This window comes from Mytilus galloprovincialis, chromosome 2 (genome assembly GCF_965363235.1).
Source record: "Mytilus galloprovincialis chromosome 2, xbMytGall1.hap1.1, whole genome shotgun sequence".
In the NCBI taxonomy this organism is placed as follows: domain Eukaryota; kingdom Metazoa; phylum Mollusca; class Bivalvia; order Mytilida; family Mytilidae; genus Mytilus; species Mytilus galloprovincialis.
Genome location: NC_134839.1, coordinates 105,245,495 through 105,263,658, shown reverse-complemented (window position 1 = coordinate 105,263,658; position 18,164 = coordinate 105,245,495). Strand labels below are relative to the sequence as shown.

The 18,164-nt window shown below is 33.1% G+C and overlaps 1 protein-coding gene across 2 annotated transcripts; it reads right to left on the bottom strand.

Annotated features, from left to right (window-relative positions):
* Positions 1 to 628: 628 nt before the first annotated feature.
* On the bottom strand, positions 629 to 17,993 carry LOC143065241 (RING finger protein nhl-1-like). 2 transcript variants are annotated; one of them, XM_076238693.1, is made up of 3 exons: positions 17,886 to 17,993; positions 4,756 to 4,857; positions 629 to 4,097 (listed from the first exon to the last, which is right to left on the bottom strand). In XM_076238693.1, exon 3 carries the CDS (start codon positions 4,086 to 4,088, stop codon positions 1,458 to 1,460), a length of 2,631 nt encoding a protein of 876 aa, XP_076094808.1. In that variant the 5' UTR covers positions 4,089 to 4,097; positions 4,756 to 4,857; positions 17,886 to 17,993; the 3' UTR covers positions 629 to 1,457. The 2 variants fall into 2 exon arrangements, with proteins under 2 accessions (XP_076094808.1, XP_076094809.1); XM_076238694.1 differs by lacking the exon at positions 17,886 to 17,993 and adding an exon at positions 7,968 to 8,261.
* Between the last annotated feature and the right edge of the window lie 171 nt (positions 17,994 to 18,164).

Below are 18,164 nucleotides of genomic sequence, written 5' to 3'. Positions count from 1 at the left end.
AGGCCTCTTAAGGGCATACGATACAGTTTTGATCCTGTATTTACAAGTTCGTAAAAATTTGCAAACAGGCCATTTTATATCTGATTAAATCAAATATGTAATAAAAAATATACCTTCGTGTGCTACTTTTTGAGTAAAATGAGGTAGAAATTTTGTATATTTGCTCAAAATTCAGATTTGTGGCCGTAATTTCTTTTTCGAAAGAAAGACATAACTTTTTTGTTATAAAAGATAAACACAAATTGTTTTTTGTTAAATAATCGGTAATATCTGTATTTTATAAGTATCTTAAAAATTATGCATTTTTTATTCAGAAATAACTCATATTTATCAAATGTTCATGAATTGAGGAAAATACGTCATTTTTTACTGCATGTTTATCAAAATTAAAAAAAATCCTCTATTTACAGTTTTATAAAATTTGGGTCACATAATCTCCCTGCAAAATGAAACAAATTGCTGTTTTGAAAAATAGGGGTCCATGAACTCGTTTTCAAATTAAATCAGTTTGAATGATAAAAATCAGTCGAAAAATGCATCTTTTCCCGATATGTCACAGTTTGACGTCGCGAAAATAACATTTTACGTTAGCAACGTCATTACCTCCCCTGTAACTGTATCGTATGCCCTTAATTACTATATATGCATACCGTTTGATATGGTACAATTTCCTACATATAAATTTCCTACAAATGATTTTCCCAGACCCTTTGTTTTATAAATTTTACATAGGCGAATCATAAATTAATAAATGAAAAAGAAAAACACAAATGTGAATGGAATGGATATTTCTATATTCATAATTTACTATTCAAATTATTAGTATTTAAATGCATGTATGAATGTACGGGAAACAATAAACTATTTGGAAATATGTTTATTGCACTTGAAAAATAGCTACTGAGGGTTTATTACTACAGTTTTTGTATAATGCATCCCAGCTTCGAAATCACTTGAACTATTATTTATGTGATGGTAATTCAAAAGGGTATAGAAAGTTGTTTGCCGAACTGTAGAAAGGGATTTTTAAGTTTCTATATCTATTTTTAGCTAACTCGTGAAAGAAACACATAACAAACCTTCGCTAAAGAGTGTACAATCGACGACGCTGATAGTCTATAAATAACGTGCATATTGTAGCGAGAAATAAAGTATAGCTGTATATGGACGGACAATTGTGATCCTTTATCCCTATTCTAGAAATACAACATTATGTACGTATCTGTGTGATCTAATGTATCAATACAGATATCACAATGAATTAATAATAATTTTGTAAAATTCAATAAATGGATTCAGATAGCACTATATATATGACAATTTTTTAAAAGGATAATGCTTTCAGGACCAACTGGTCGTACAACTCATACCTCATTGTGGTCTAACGAGCTGTTCACATAATTTGTATGATAAGTCTTTTTTCTGATAACAAACTTAATATTTACAAGCTGTATACGTTAAAAAATTTGTATTCTATGGTTTTCTCGATCGCTAACAACCACATTCCCGTTTGCTAAGATGGCGACACCTTCTAACCCTTTGAATTGACCATTTCCACTTCCATAAGTTCCAAACATACAATAGAACCGTCCGTCGCCATGGAAAACTTGAATACGGTTATTGCCACTATCTGCCACCACAACAAAGCCTTGATCATCAATAGCAATTCCCTTGGGGAACTTGACTTGTCCTTGCATTGTGCCTGGCGATCCAAAGCTAAACAAGAAGTCACCATACATACTAAAGATTTGTATCCGGTGGTTACTACTATCGCTTACGTATATGCGATTGTCGGGGCTTATCGCTAGATAGTGAGGGTTTTCCATTTGACCAAACCTATGCCCAAGCCCGCCTAACTTACGAACAAAACTACCATTCGCTTGAAATACTTGTACCCTGTGATTTTCTTTGTCACATATATAAATGAAACCCATTTTATCACATGCAACGCCCCAAGGATACAGAAGTTGACCATTGTCTACACCTTCCTCCCCGAACATATGCTGAAACGTACCATTGTGATCAAATACTTGGATTCTATGGTTATAGCGATCAGATGTGATTATTTGTCCAAAAGTGTTCACAGCTACACCAGCTAAGCAATCGAACTCGCCATCACTTTGACCGTAAGATCCAAAAGTTTTAATGAAGCGTCCTACTGAATCGAAAACGTGCACTCTGTGGTTGCTGCTGTCTGCAACAAGAATTGTATTATCACGACCCGAAACTGCAACACCACGTGGCCATGTGAACTGCATTTCATCACTACCTCTTGTTCCAAACCTTATAATAGCCCGACCTTTGTCCTGATAATTATTTATCGCTTCAGAAACCATTGTACTTTCATTTCCTTGAAAAGACACACGTTGCAAATTCATAATTGGTTCTTCTCCGGAATCCGAATCTCCAGAGCCATTAATATCAAATCTTACTGCAGGCCTTGATCTAAGTCTCGCTTCAGCCGAATTAACACGAGACAATTGATGTCCTGGCTCTTGACCTTCCTCTTCTTCAAAAGTCCGACTACGTGCATTAGCATAAACGTGCGCGGGTTCCTCTTCTTCAATTGAGTGTTGTATGGGCCTTTGGTAAAATCCAGATGCTCCTTGAATATCCATCAATGTCGCACCTGTGGTTAAACTTCTTTGTCTTCTTGGCTGAGTGGCTGTTCGATGATAAACGGAAGGAGCACTGCCACTCAACAAACCTGCTATTCTGCTATCAGTCATGTGGTGTCGCCTGCGCTCTTGTAAACTTCGACGATGTGTTGTGCCACCATTTGGTGGAAGGGGTCTGAATTCTGGAGTCAGAGAGCGCCCAGGACTTGGTGTTTGAAAATTATCTCGGCCTCCAGATCGTATCAAAGCGATTGCGCGATCTACCGCCTCCATTGAAGGCGCCCATGACGTCGAAATCGATGAAGGCGTTGAGGTCATGACAGATGTTATTGTCGAAGAAACTGGTATTGCTGGTGACGAAGTGACGATAGGTGTTGACTGTGACGCTGGTGCATCTTGGGGCGATTCTTCTCTTGACGGAGTAGCAGATTCTGGTGGAACATTAGAAATAACCACCTCTCCGTAGTTAGTTATTGCATTTAAAAGCCTGTTTTCTTCAACAATGAACTGTAGATATCGCTCTCTGGGAACCTCGAAATTGCCATTCTCGTAACCTCTTAGGGCTTCCATGTATTCGACACATTGTCTTCGTATATCGACTAAATCCTGAATAGGAATGTTTGCCTGCGACCGAGCGAGAGAAGAATCCGTCGTATCACTGAAACTCGAAATACTCGCTATTTCAACTTCAAGATTTTCAACATGCATTGACAATGATCTGGTCTCTCCTTGCAAAAACATTTCAACCTCACCATGAAGAAGACGTTGTCTGTTTCTAATTTCATTCATGTAACGTTCGGTTGCTTCTGAAATATCGGATTTGATAGCTTCCGTTCTCTGCCGAATTTGTGTAGATTTTCTCTCAATACTACTAATAGCGTTAGATATAGTAGGGAGACCGCGTCTTATCTGTCCCGTCAGACGGACAATATCTAGTTTAATTTGTTCAGTGTGAGAATTTTGACACGAAACACAGACAATCATGTCACAGTGATCACATCGAGCCAAAAACGCTTCGCGGCCACAAACTGCGCAACCACTTCGTGATGCCGCAGCTACTGCGGGTGTCTGCTCATCAACGACGGCATTGATATATGCACTTGCGGCATCTGCTGCCGCTTCCGCTGTGGTATTCACCCTGTGATATCCCTGATCTACTTGTCCAATTGCTCCTCCCGTTTGTTCTTGGTGCCTGTTTTGGTTTCTTTGGGAGCGCAGATCAAGAAATCCTTGAATGGTAATGTTATTCGGAAATCCTCTTATTCCTTCGTACGGTACACGATGCTCTGCACGGCATTCTGGACATTTGATGTATCTCGTGATCGGATGGACGAGTCCTTCTAAGCATGGGGTAGAACAAAAAGTATGTTGACATGGTAATATTTTTGGATTGGTAAATCTATCGAGACATACTGCACATTTTAACAGTTGTTCTATTTGTCCAGCAGAGTATAAAAGTTCGTCATCCATGTTTTAAGTCTGAAACAAAAAGCAAAGTGTGTTATATGTAGGAATCTGTCACAAAGATGGCAGCTCGTCTCTTTCTGCGGATTAATTGCCGACACTGAAAACACACAAACTGTACTCCATGAAAAAGTCGGTTACTTCAAGTTAGAGATTATGTTTGTCAAGGAACTATTTCATAATTTAGCAAAATATACATGCAATACATATACACAAAAATCAGAAAAATTAATAACAAATTTATGATGTTTTATTTGTTTATCTGACTTCGTAGTTTGACAAACGATAACAACAAAATATATACCAAACACAATTGTTTAGAAGGAAATGCATTCCAATGATAAATAGTTCAGTAACATACTTTATATAATAAATACATTCTGTAGTATAGACGAAGAATTGGCGTGTTACAAGTGCAACTGTCATGTCACATTCCCCTTTGCTAACCGTAATGCACGTGTAGGCGTCGAATGATAAATAGTTGACTTGTATTATAAATCTAAGTAAAAGTATCAACCATCCATGTGCTTTTTCATAGCGTCTTAGATATAATGTCTTATTTACAACGAATAAAGTGTGTTGGTAAAGCAATAGAAAGCTTATACTTTCCTACCAAATATTTTATGATGAAAAAGTATCGGCAATAATTATTTTATTTAAAAATATATCTCACATTTTAGTAATGTTCCTCATATGTAAAGATGACGAACACGTGACCATGGAGTTGCGTTGCTTTATAATAGATCCTCTTCACGTCTTTGCACGTGGTTTGTTTCTGAAATGAGATCTGTAAGTCATAAAAAAATAACGCATAATTCAAAGGAGTTTTACTAGTATTCCAAACAATTTATACCTTACATAAAGCATTGGTTGTGCTCATTATATCAGTGAAGGCCGTATGGTGACCTGCAATTCTTCACATCGTTCTATTTGCTTAATGACAATCAATTCACATTTCCTTATTTTTTAATGATGTTATAACAGCAACATTTAAGGCTTCAGTACTGTAGGAACATCACATGATCATGCACATGAAAGTTCTGACAGAAAAAAAAAATGAATGAACCCGTCATGGTATGGTATCAAATAAATTAAAATTGTCTTCATTTCTATTTCATATTTATTTTATGCTAAACTGTGAGTCTGACTGCTATTGTTTTCTTTTCTTTTTGTTTGCACTTATGGTTGTAACGAAAGAACCGACAGACAGCCTGACGAACCTTACACATAGGAAGCTGTACACACATTATGACACACCCTCTAGTGTTTGTTAACATAAAGGTCAAGTGTAAACTTTAAAAAGAACACACCCGCGAAATCGCGGGCATATACAGCTTGTGAACTGTTGTAGGATGATTTTTTGTAAAAGATATTATGTATGGAGAATTTCATAAAAGCCCTCTCCCCTTTTCCAAAGTCCGATATGTGTTTCTATTCTGTTAAATTCAATTATTTTCGTGTTTCTGGCCTCAGTCCTTCATTTGCTACAACGCATCTTTTGGTAAAAGTCAAATTAAATTATTAAAATTTGTACCACTTCAAACATGAAATAAATGTTACTGCTTACATTTGTATATATAGACCATTATTAGTCTAATAAAATATGCTTCTAGGACAATCCATCGGTGCTTTTGTTCTTTTGAAAGCCTTATTAACGTGCTAATGGTAGGATGTGAATCTTGTATTATAAATGACTAAGACTGACTAAAGCTGATTTGAGGGGTGGTCGGAGGGGTCCTGATTTCGAAATCCCGGGCTTAAAAACATGAAATCCCGAGATGCAGAATTTAAAGAAATTCATATCCCGAAATCGAGAAATATATTCCCGGATCCCGTAAGGACCAATCCCCAAATCCCGAGCTTAAAAACACCCGATTCCGACGTCCCTACATTTATTTTTGCAAAATCACTACTTTCACTTTCAACACTAAATTTTTATACCTCATTTATGGGCATTGTGTTTTCTAGTGTGTGCATCCATGCGTTCGTTCGTTCGTCCGTCCGTCTGTCCCGCTTCAGGTTAACTTTGGGTTTTTGGTCGAGGTAGTTTTTGATGAAGTTGAAGTCCAATCAACTCGAAACTTAGTAAATATAGTGCCGATGTGGCATCCGTGTACTATGGACACATTCTTGTTTACACATGTTTTACTTATTTTAATATATAATGCAACTGGCATGACCCCTTAAATAGTAAAACATTTTAAAGAAAGCAGTAGACAGAATACAGAGAGTCTCTATATATTAAAGTAGTATATAATCGTAGTTTACATGTAGATAAACGCGAAAAATAATTGTCCTTTCTAAGGAGGTATAATAGTTGTGGTTCTTGCGACCTAAACACCATGATATGGAGAACGCTCTGGTTGGCTTATTTATTTTTCATTCTTGTTATCTATCATACGATTGGTTGTACTTGTACATGTTTCAAACCGGAAGTCTTATCTATGACTAAAAGTCAGTCTGGTGACAGAATCAATATCCGGGCTCCTTTTTGTCGTTTTTCTCCCAAAATAACTTAATCTGAATAATCATAAGAGTGGATGACAAATGCGACTATGCATCTTACCTATAGAACACAGAGGCATGATGATTAATTTATCGTGGAAGGAAGAGAAGCGACACACAAAATGAGGTCTTCTCGTTTAATAGTATAGATAACGGGTCTCAAGATATAGAGATCAGATCTTTACCATAGGACATGGGGTTGTCAACTGAAAGATGTTTTCCTTGAACTTTATGAGTCGACACACCCTCTGGTGTTGGTTAATATACATGTCAAGTATAAAGTATAAAATATAACGATTCTCTAGATTAATCATTAAGAGCGGACACAAATTGAAACGGACAGAGGGACAGATTGATCACTATTGGGCGACCTGCCATTAGGCGGGCCCTATCTTAAAGAACATTTCCTGTCAAATTCGTGATCCCCAATTAAAATCAATTTTCATATTCGATTTATAACATACTAAAACGTATATCAAATTTATAAAAAGTCTTAAATAAACAATTTACGATGAATGGACTCGCTTATATCTATCAGCCTTTCGTGTGTAGTTTAGTCTAGATGTCATTTAATTAACCTATATTTTCATTTGTTTAAGGTGTAGAAATCAACTTTGAAACAAACCAAAGAATTAAAAACAGATTTGATTCAACCTCGTGTACATCAATCTAGCAACTATAACTGGCTTAATTTCAAACATTCTGCAAATGATGGTTTAGTGTGTACATGGTTTCAAGTGTTTCGTTGCGTTCTATTGTCCATGTAGACGCAATGGAATTGACCTTTTGATATTTTTAAAGCAGATCAAATATTTCATTGATGCAGAATTATTACGCAATCATTAATGATTCCTGCACGTGCTTACACGTCATATCAAGATATATGTAACTGTAGTCTATGGTAACAGAAGGATATACGTCTTTGTTGTGAAAATGTCAATTATAATCAATCCAATTAGTGAAAATTTATAATAAAGGAATGACTCATGTAGGCTTTCTTCTGGGTGTAAAAAATACTGCCAAAATATTGCGGGCTTTGCATCAATATAGAAAAGAGCACACAGAAACCAAAACGCAATTAGCAAACTTCCAGAATTGGTATAATTTCTGCATTCAAACAATAAATATTAAAAATAATTAACTCGCCTAGTCATTAATAAAATCCAAATTATGTTTTATAGTTATAGTTTCATAATAAAAAAAAGTTGCGTTTTAAAAATATATTAGCAAGGAACATTGATATAAAGTTGAAATCTTGGAAGGATGTAAAATTGAAAAAATAGGATAAATCATAATTTATCATTGTTAATATCATCAGTGAATTAATATTAATTTGATGCAGGAAGAAAACATATTTATCTCATGCATAATCAAACATACCTGAACCTAGTTTTGTTAATGTATGTACTGTCCTATTTAACAATACACACTTATCACCATTTGCATCTTTTGATAAAGCATACACACACATACAAAAATACAGTTTACAATCTTCAGGTAACAAAGGAATTCCTATTCACTGATTTCAAAATATATTTTTTTTATTAGACTAATTCCATGCCGGCAGCACACGTGTATCTTTGTTAAACTGACCAGGTCTTCAGACTTAATTAGCAGGTTTATATTCAAACTAATTAGAAAACTACAACTGAAATGTATACGGATGAGGATAAAGACTATACTACTGTGTTAGTAAACAATTGAGATATATATAAACGCACATCATATGATCATACGCAGTTGCTTTTTTTGGCATCACTGCTATACTTAAGTCTTTGAGGCTCTACATGCAACGGGGTAGTCACATGCAATGTTAAGGTTGATACACAAAACAATCGAAACAACTAATTAAAAAATAGACACCCAAATGTTACTGGAATTAAATGTGTCAAACATATTTGAACTTGACGACAAACCAAACCCCCAAAAAGGTTTATCTTTTCTAAAATGCAGCTGGAAAGAAACAACTTGAAATGGAGTACCACCTTTAAAACACCAACGAATCACATCAAATGAGGCAGTTGACAAGGCAAACAAACTCAACCATCAATTACAATCAGTGTTTATTGAAGACAATAAAAAAGAAATACCAGATATTGGAAATAACTTTCAACTCTATGTGAATAATTGTTATATAAATATAAATGGAGTAGAGCTGAATAAAAGAAAAAAAACTTAACCCTATCAAAACAGTATGTCAGAAAATTCTACCACGAAAACTAAAAGAAATTAGCCATTAACTAGCTGCAACAGTCACTTTTCTGTTCCATAAATCAGCATGGCTTTAGAAGTAAGAGATCGTGCAATACATGACATTTACACAGTACAATAAATTGTAAACCGATATGATAGCATTAGATTTTGCATAAGCCTTTGACAACTTTACGTAGCCACCAAAAACAAAATGTTTAGAGATGGTCTAAACATATTGTTACCAGTGAAAAAAAAGCATAAGGGATGTTGAAAGAAATCTCCAGGAAAGCTCCTCAGCAAACTTAAACCAATGCTGCCAACGCACTAGTAAGACCAAGAGCGCAGCCACGTGGATTCCCTAGTACGAAGGAAAATATAGATAGAAAAGCGAGTACATAGAAGAGTAGATCGCTATATATATTTTCAACAATTACAATATCCAATATTGTGTCACTAGCATGATGTTACTGGATAACTATGACTCTATAGCAACGTACAGAGATGGTAGAACGAGAGTACATTGTAATGGCTTCTAACAGCAAGCCTAAATTCATGTAATTCATTCTCTGAAACTCCTTTAAATACTTGCAAACTAGTATCAGTATCCCATTCAAATAATTAATTGATTCAAATTTCAATGAGCATGCCTTATTTTGAAATAAAAAAAATACAGCAACAGTTTATTTTTGTACAATTATAGAAGGGGGGCAAGGGGTTTAGCTGTTATGCTGTTATGGGGCATTTTAATTCTTTGTTATCTGTTATTCTGAAAATATATTTGCTGTTAGCTGTTACTGTCTTATTCTTTGTTAGCTGTTATTGGGTTTTTAGTTTTTTTGTTATCTGTTATTGTGATAATGTATTTGCTGTTAACTGTTATTGACAATTGGGATGTTAACATTTTTTGGACAGCCAAAATTCGGTAGAAATTGAAGATCATTGGACATTGGAGTCAACCACATCAACATGTTGGTCCCGTATTAGGAGAAGGATTCCATTAACATATACTCATCACAAAAGTGAGGTCCAGGACAATTCCATTACATCTTATGATTATCCTTCGTAAAAGCTTTTATGTTATATGGTACATAGACTCTGCCCCTTTCAAGCAGAACCAAATACATTGTACAATGAAAGTTCCCACCATGTACTGGGTTCCGAAGCTGCACATAACTCATTACAATTAAAGATGTATTTCAACTTCAAGCCATAGTTCCCCTATTAAACTATGTATTCTACTTACTAGTAGACATGGTACAATCAAAAACCTGATAAAAATTTGTTCAAATAAGGACTTTGAAAATAGTGGAATAAATTACTTTTGGTCCTACTTGATAAATTGCATGCTTATAATTGGTGCTTTTGATTTTTCTACCCTATATACAACTTTGCCTCATAGTCTTATTCAGAAAAATTCACACACCTCATTAAATGGGCATTTAAAAGAGTCAGAATGCAAATATATATATTCAAACTCTTTTAGGTAATTTTTTAATAGCAACAAACACAAGAACTATGTCAATTGGACCTACTTAAGTCTTTGATACCCTAACTGCCCTTGAATTTTTACTAGATATGATTTTTGTCTCTTTGACATATTCCTCATTTCCATTCTCAATTTTATTACACATTATTTAAATTACAAACATGTGTGAGTTTCGATATTTGTACAAAAATAAATGCTGAAAAAAGTATTCCATAACAAATAAACAGCTACGCCATGAGTGCATGATTCGCCCGTTACCTTTTTGAAATATTCGATAAATTCTCAATGTCATATCAGATATTTATAAAAATCAGTCAATATATATCATGTATATAAACAATACATCAAAGATTCATGAGAACTGCAGAAAACATTTTTGAGTTATTGTCCGAAAACTGGAAAATACCATCTTTTTTAATGAATAAACCCCTGAACTGAATAACATTAAATCAGAATAAAAAAAATTCGAAAGGGCGCTTACAACAATAGATATAAACAATTCAGCAAAGTTTCATGAGAACTGCTGAAAATGTTTTTGTGTTCATGTCCGAAAACTAGAAAATCCCCCTTTTAATTAATAAAAATCCTTAACACGGAAACGTAAAATCTAAAATTTATAAAAATTGAAAGGGAGCTCATGTCAATAGATATAAACAATTCACCAAAATTCCTTGCAAATTTGTGAAAGGATTTTTGAGATATCAGAAAGCTGGAAAAAAACACCATTTTTATTGAATCAAACCCCATTACTCAGAAACTTATAATCTAAAATTTACAAAAAAAAACCGACAGGGAGCTCACGTCAATAGATATAAACAATTTCCCAAAATTTTATGTAAATTGGTTAAAGAATGTTTGAGTCAATGTCCGACATGTTGACGATGGACGGACAAGAATATACCAAATACATACATGTATATCTAGATACATAATTCTGAAAACCATGTTCATAGAAAATGGAATTCATTACAAAGGATTAAACCCGTAATAAGAAATACTGGATTTGTCAAGGACCCGACTTATTTTAATATTTCATTTACTGTTATCTGTTTTTGTCCATTTTAATTCCTTGTTATCTGTTATAAGCCAAATCAATTTACTGTTTTGCTGTTATTGGGACCCCCCTTGCCCCCCTCATTATAATGCCAGCATATAGATAAACTAACGAATACAAAATCTTTCCCTCATAGCCTCATCAACATATGCTTAGCAAAGTAAGGTTATCCACATTTAAACATTAATAATACAAAGTTCAAATAAGAAAAGATAGGTCACTATGTTACTAGCTTGTTTCGCTATTTTTAGAAACTATCTCTGAAGTGAGTTTTTTTTATCAAAGCATGTCTTGTGCATAAATCTCTAAATAGATGTAACGAGTTACGACCACACACACACACAATTATAAGTTTATCAAGCATGCAAGGCAATATACATTTGCATTATACTAGCTATTATATAATTTACATTACACAGATGTTCTGATAAAGGCCATCCATCCATGACACAAAATCAATGCATGCACAACACAAAACACAAAGAGCAAAGGAACAAAGTTTTATTGCTGTTCTTCATACCAATACAACTGAGTCTGTAACAAAGAACAAACTTAAGATCATTAAGAAAACCCTAGTAGTAGTAGGAAACCTCTCAGCAAAGTTCAGTTATTTTATTCCTCCCAATCAACCAAAATGGCTATAATATATGAAAATTTATATAATACTATGATAAGGTAAAATGCAAGCAAGCAAGTGTTTAATATTTAATTCTTAATTAAAAATTATACTATAAAAATCTGACACATGCAAATATGCCATGAATATGAAATTCTTTAAACTTTCAATTTCCATCAAAATTCAAGAGGCTTCTTGTCGGAATTTTTCAACCTTACATTTTTATCTTTTTGATTTTGCCATTGGATTATTTTTGCAGCTGTAACTATGGACCAATTATAATAACAATAATATTGATACATGCATTTCTACTTTTAAACACAGTACACCACAAAAACTACCAGTCAACTTCTTGTGGGATTTATTGTCCAGCTTAATTGACATTTGTTTGCCAATTTTTTGTGTTTTTTGTTTTGTTTTGCCTACTACTATCTTAAAAACTATGAAAGAAACTGTATTGAGCTAAAATCAAGATCTCCAAAAGTTGTCATTCAAAGGGAATGACTTCTACAATGAGTCCACCAATGATTTTGGACATGTTGACTTATTTGAATATCTTGTCTAATTTTTGTACTCTTCTACCATAGTTTACAATAATTCAAAAGTTTGATCAAATACTATTCAGGGTTAATTTCTTCTAAATTGGGTCTATTGTCGATTTTGCCAATGATTACATTTCAGTAAATTTCATTATTATATTATTACAGTGTTCTCCCTGGATATTTCATTTAGCATCCTGGTAAACAGAGAAAATTGAAATACATGAAGGTACCTACCAACTTGTTTCTGAAAATTATAGCATCACATCCATAAGGTAATCTATAGGAAAACCAACCCAGATAGCATCTCATTCAAAAAATATAACATCACATTCCATGGCGCTAAAAGGCCTACCTAAGGGAGAACACTTATATAGAGGGTTGTTTTACTATTTTAATTATTACTATCCATGCCAGTTTTCAAGAAGTTTATCCAAATTTGCTAAAATTGACATTTTGGGTGGAATAAATTAAATCAGGAATGTCAATTTTTTCTGAACATTTCAAGGTAGATACTGTCCATCAAAGATACCTGTTTGTCCATCTGATGAATTAAGCCTTTTTCAACTGATTTTTATAGTTTATTCTTATGTTGTACTGTTATACCACTGTCCCAGGTTAGGGGGAGGGGTTGGGATCCTGCTAACATGTTTAACCCCGCCACATTATTTAGGTATGTGCCTGTACCGTCAGGAGCCTGTAATTCAGTGGTTGTCGTTTGTTTATGTGTTCCAAATTTGTTTTTCGTTCATTTTTTTATATAAATAAGGCCGTTAGTTTTCTCGTTTGAATTGTTTTACATTGTCTTATCAGGGCCTTTTATAGCTGACTATGCGGTATGGGCTTTACTCATTGTTGAAGGCCGTACAGTGACCTATAGTTGTTAATGTCTGTGTCATTTTGGTCTCTTGTGGACAGTTGTCTCATTGGCAATCATACCACATCTTCTTTTTTATATGATAATTTTCACTCAGTCAGTTTTGTTCTAACTGCTTTAGTTATTGGGATATAAGGCAAAACCTACAGTTATATGCCTAATGCCAGCTGTCTTATTTTTACATGGATCACATCTCTGAATGAATTTTATCAACTAGAAACCCTAACAAAACATTCAGGAAAGTTTGGCCCAGTATTTCTAGGGGAGAATTTTGTTTAAAGTTTAGAATGATGTGTGGTGACCCCATAGTAATACAAATAGCTCACATGACCAGGTGAGGGAAAAAATGTGCATTCTAGATCTAAATACTGAATCTGCAATGAAAATTTAAATTTTAACATCAGGACAATGTTGATATTTTCTAAAAGAATCTTTAATAATGATGCATAGGTAAAAAAAGTTTTCTTTAATGAAACATATACAGGAGCTTTTCAATACTGGCAAATGAAACTGGTGAAGTGGTAAAAAAAATCAGCTATTTGCAAGCAGACCAAATCTTCTTATTTTGCCTCATATATCATGACATTTCATCTCTATTTTTTATGGAGATTAATGTCATGATATCTAAGGCAAAAACAAGAAGATGTGGTTCATTTTTGTGTAGATTAAATGTCATGATATATAAGCAAAATTAAATTGTTGATTAATTTTTGTGGATTAAAAATGTCAAGATATCTAGGGCAAAATAAGGAGGTGTGGTTCATTTTTGTGGAGATTAAATGTCAAGATATCTAGGGCAAAATAAGAAGATGTAGTTAATTTTTATGGAGCTAAATTTCATGATATCTAGGTCAAAATAAGTAGATGTGGTTCATTGTTCTGGAGATAAAAACATTAACGGTACCAATTTTCCTGCACCAAATGCGCATTTCAACAATACATGTCTCTTCAGTGATTCTCGTGGCCAAAATATTTGAAATCCAAAGCTTATATAAAGGATGAAGAGCTATAATCCAAAAGGTCCAAAAAGTATAGCCAAATCTGTGAAAGGAATCAGAGCTTTGCATGAGGGAGATACATTCCTTAATTTATAATAATTTCTAACATTCTGTAACAGCAAATTTAATAACACAAAAAAATCCGTATTTTCATGCCAGTACTGAAGTACTGAAGTACTGGCTACTGGGCTGGTGATACCCTCGGGGACTAACAGTCCACCAGCAGAGGCATCTACCCAGTGGTAGTAATAACATTAACGGTACCAATTTTCCTGCACCAGATGGGCATTTCGACAATACATGTCTCTTCAGTGATGCTTGTGGCCAAAATATTTGAAATCCAAAGCTTATATAAAAGATGAAGAGCTATAATCCAAAAGGTCCAAAAAGTATAGATAAATGTCATGATATCTAGGCCAAAATAAGTTGATGGTGTTTATTTTTGTTGAGATTAAATGTCATGATATCTAGGCCAAAATAAGTTGATGTGATTCATTTTTGCAGAGATCAAATGTCATGATATCTAGGTCAAAATAAATTGATGGTGTTCATTTTTGTTGAGATTAAATGTCATGATATCTAGGCCAAAATAAGTAGATGGTGTTCATTTTTGTAGAGATAAAAAAATGTCATGATATCTAGGCCAAAATAAGTTGATGTGATTCATTTTTGCAGAGATCAAATGTCATGATATCTAGGCCAAAATAAGTAGATGTGATTCATTTTTGCAGAGATCAAATGTCATGATATCTAGGCCAAAATAAATTGATGGTGTTCATTTTTGTTGAGATTAAATGTCAAGATATCTAGGCCAAAATAAGTAGATTGTGTTCATTTTTGTAGAGATAAAAAAAATGTCAAGATATCTAGGCCAAAATAAGTAGATGTGGTTCATTGTTGTGGAGCTAAAGGTCATGATATCTTGGCCAAAATAAGTTGATGTGATTCATTTTTGCAAGAGATCAAATGTCATGATATCTAGGCCAAAATAAGTAGATGGTGTTCATTTTTGTAGAGATAAAAAAATGTCAAGATATCTAGGCCAAAATAAGTAGATATGATTCATTTTTGTAGAGATAAAAAAAATGTCAAGATATCTAGGCCAAAATAAGTAGATGTGGTTCATATTGACAGAATTTAAATGCCAATATATATATGACAAAATAAGTAGATGTGATAAAATTTTGTAGAGATTAAATGTCAAGATATCTACGCCAAAATAAGTAGATATGATTCATTTTTGTAGAGATAAAAAAAATGTCAAGATATCTAGGTCAAAATAAGTAGATGTGGTTCATTGTTGTGGAGCTAAAGGTCGTGATATCTAGGCCAAAATAAGTTGATGTGATTCATTTTTGCAGAGATCAAATGTCATGATATCTAAGCCAAAATAAGTAGATGGTGTTCATTTTTGTAGAGATAAAAAAAATGTCAAGATATCTAGGCCAAAATAAGTAGATGTGATCAATTTCTGTAGAGATTAAATTTTATGACATCTAGGCCAAAATAAGTAGATGTGCTTCATATTGACAGAATTTAAATGCCAATATATATACGACAAAATAAGTAGATGTGATAAAATTTTGTTGAGATTAAATGTCATGATATCTAGGCCAAAATAAGTAGATGTGGTTCATTTTTGTGGAGATTAAATGTCAAGATATCTAGGCCAAAAGAAGAGGATGTGGTCCGTTTTTTGTTGAAATAAAATGTCAAGATATCTAGGTTAAAATAAGTAGATGTGATTGATTTTTTTTGAGATTAAATGTCATGTTATCTAGACCAAAATAAGTAAATGGGGATTATTTTTGTAGAGATTAAATATCAAGATAGTTAGGTCAAAATAAGTAGATGTGGTTAATTTGTGTAGAGATTAACTTTCAAGATATCTAGACCAAATTAAGTAAATGTGGTTCATTTTTGTAGAGATTAAATATCAAGATAATTAGGCCAAAATAAGCAGATGTGGTTCATTTTTGTTGAGATTGAATGTCATGTTATCTAGGCCAAAATAAGAAGATGACTGAGATGTGCTTCATTTTTGTTGAAATGAAATGTCAAGATATCTAGGTTAAAATAAGTAGATGTGGTTCATTTTTGTTGAGACTAATTGTCAAGATATCTAGGCCAAATTAAGTAGATGGGATTAATTTTTGTAGAAATTAAATGTCATGATATCTAGGGCAAAAATATAAGTTCATGTGGTTAATTTTTGTGGAGATTAAATTTTATGATATCTAGGTCATAATAAGTAGATGTGGTTCATTTTTGTAGAGATTAAATGCTAAGGTATCTAGGTCATAATAAGTAGATTGATGTGGTTCATTTTTGTTGAGACTACAGTAAATGTCAAGATATCTAGGCCAAAATAAGTAGATATGATTATTTTTGATCGAGATTAAATGTCATGATATCTAGTGCAAAAACATAAGTTGATGTGATTAATTTTAGTTGATATTAAATGTCATAATATCTAGGCCAAAATAAGTAAATGTGGTTCATTTTTGTTGAGATAAAATGTTGAGGCATCTAGGCCAGAATAAGTAAATCTGGTTAATTTTTGTTGAAATCAATTGTCATGATATCTAGGCCAAAATAAGTAGATGTGGTTCATTTTTGTAGAGATTAACTGTCATGCAATTTAGCTAGTAATAAGTAATTTGATGATAAAATGTTGACTTTCTTTTTAGATGATAAATAAATTAACCAATTTTGACGAAATACATGTATGTTAATTTTTTTTCAAAAATAACAGTCAGGATATACATATGAGACGTATGACAAATCATGTTAAGAATATTTTCTTACTGCAAGGTAAAATTTTAAATTTTAACCAATTTGATGCTGAAAATGAACCTTTGATGCCTGACAGTAAAGAGCATTACTACAGGAGCTCATTAGGTATAGAATCAATCAACCTCATAACATTAAAGGTATGCAGTTTGCATAGTTGGAAAGTGTGTGGGACAGTAGACTAATTAAAATATGCCATCTGGTTGATTGTGTTATTGAGTTGTGTCATTGCATATTATATCTTCATTTTTCATTTTTATATACTATTAAGGTTGTACTTAGATGAAATTTAAAAAATCAAGAAATTAAAATTGATACTACATTTTGAAAGAGTACCAGTTAAGGAACAAAATAAGCTAAAAATATTGATAGGTCATGGACCTCCTTTTCGAGATATTTGAGTTTTTAAAAAAGCAGGAAAAGGCTGCATGACTCGGACTTTTACCTTACATTTGCATTGGTATTATTTGGGTCTCAAATCCAAAGAACAAAAATTAAGAAATTGCTCAAATTTTGGAAAATGGATTTTTATGAGCTATTGAAGTCTTTTATACAAAGAAAAAGGGGTGTTATGGGGCAAAATATTTTACAATGTATTGATGGAAAAATACCAAGGAGTCCGAACATTTGACACCAATTTCCAAAACCTCACCTATTAAGTACATCCCTAAGTAGATTTACTTTCTGAAATATGGAAACGTATACATCCATTTTCCACAAACACTTATGAAAACACATTTACCAGTATTTTACTGTTTGTAAATGAACTGTCATCTTCCTCAGTGAACTGTTAAATGTCCTCACATAGGCATGCCATATGGATCCTGTTTGTTTACATTGGTTGCAATCGGTACCGTAAATAAATTTTACGACTTGTGGAAGGAATTCTTTGATAAAATAAATCAATAAAAATGCTTTTAATTTTTTTTGGATGTTTAAGAAAGAATAAAAAGTTATAATTTTTTTGAAAAATGTTAATTTTTAGTGTTGCAAAAGTTTGTTTTATTTCTAAATCAAATGA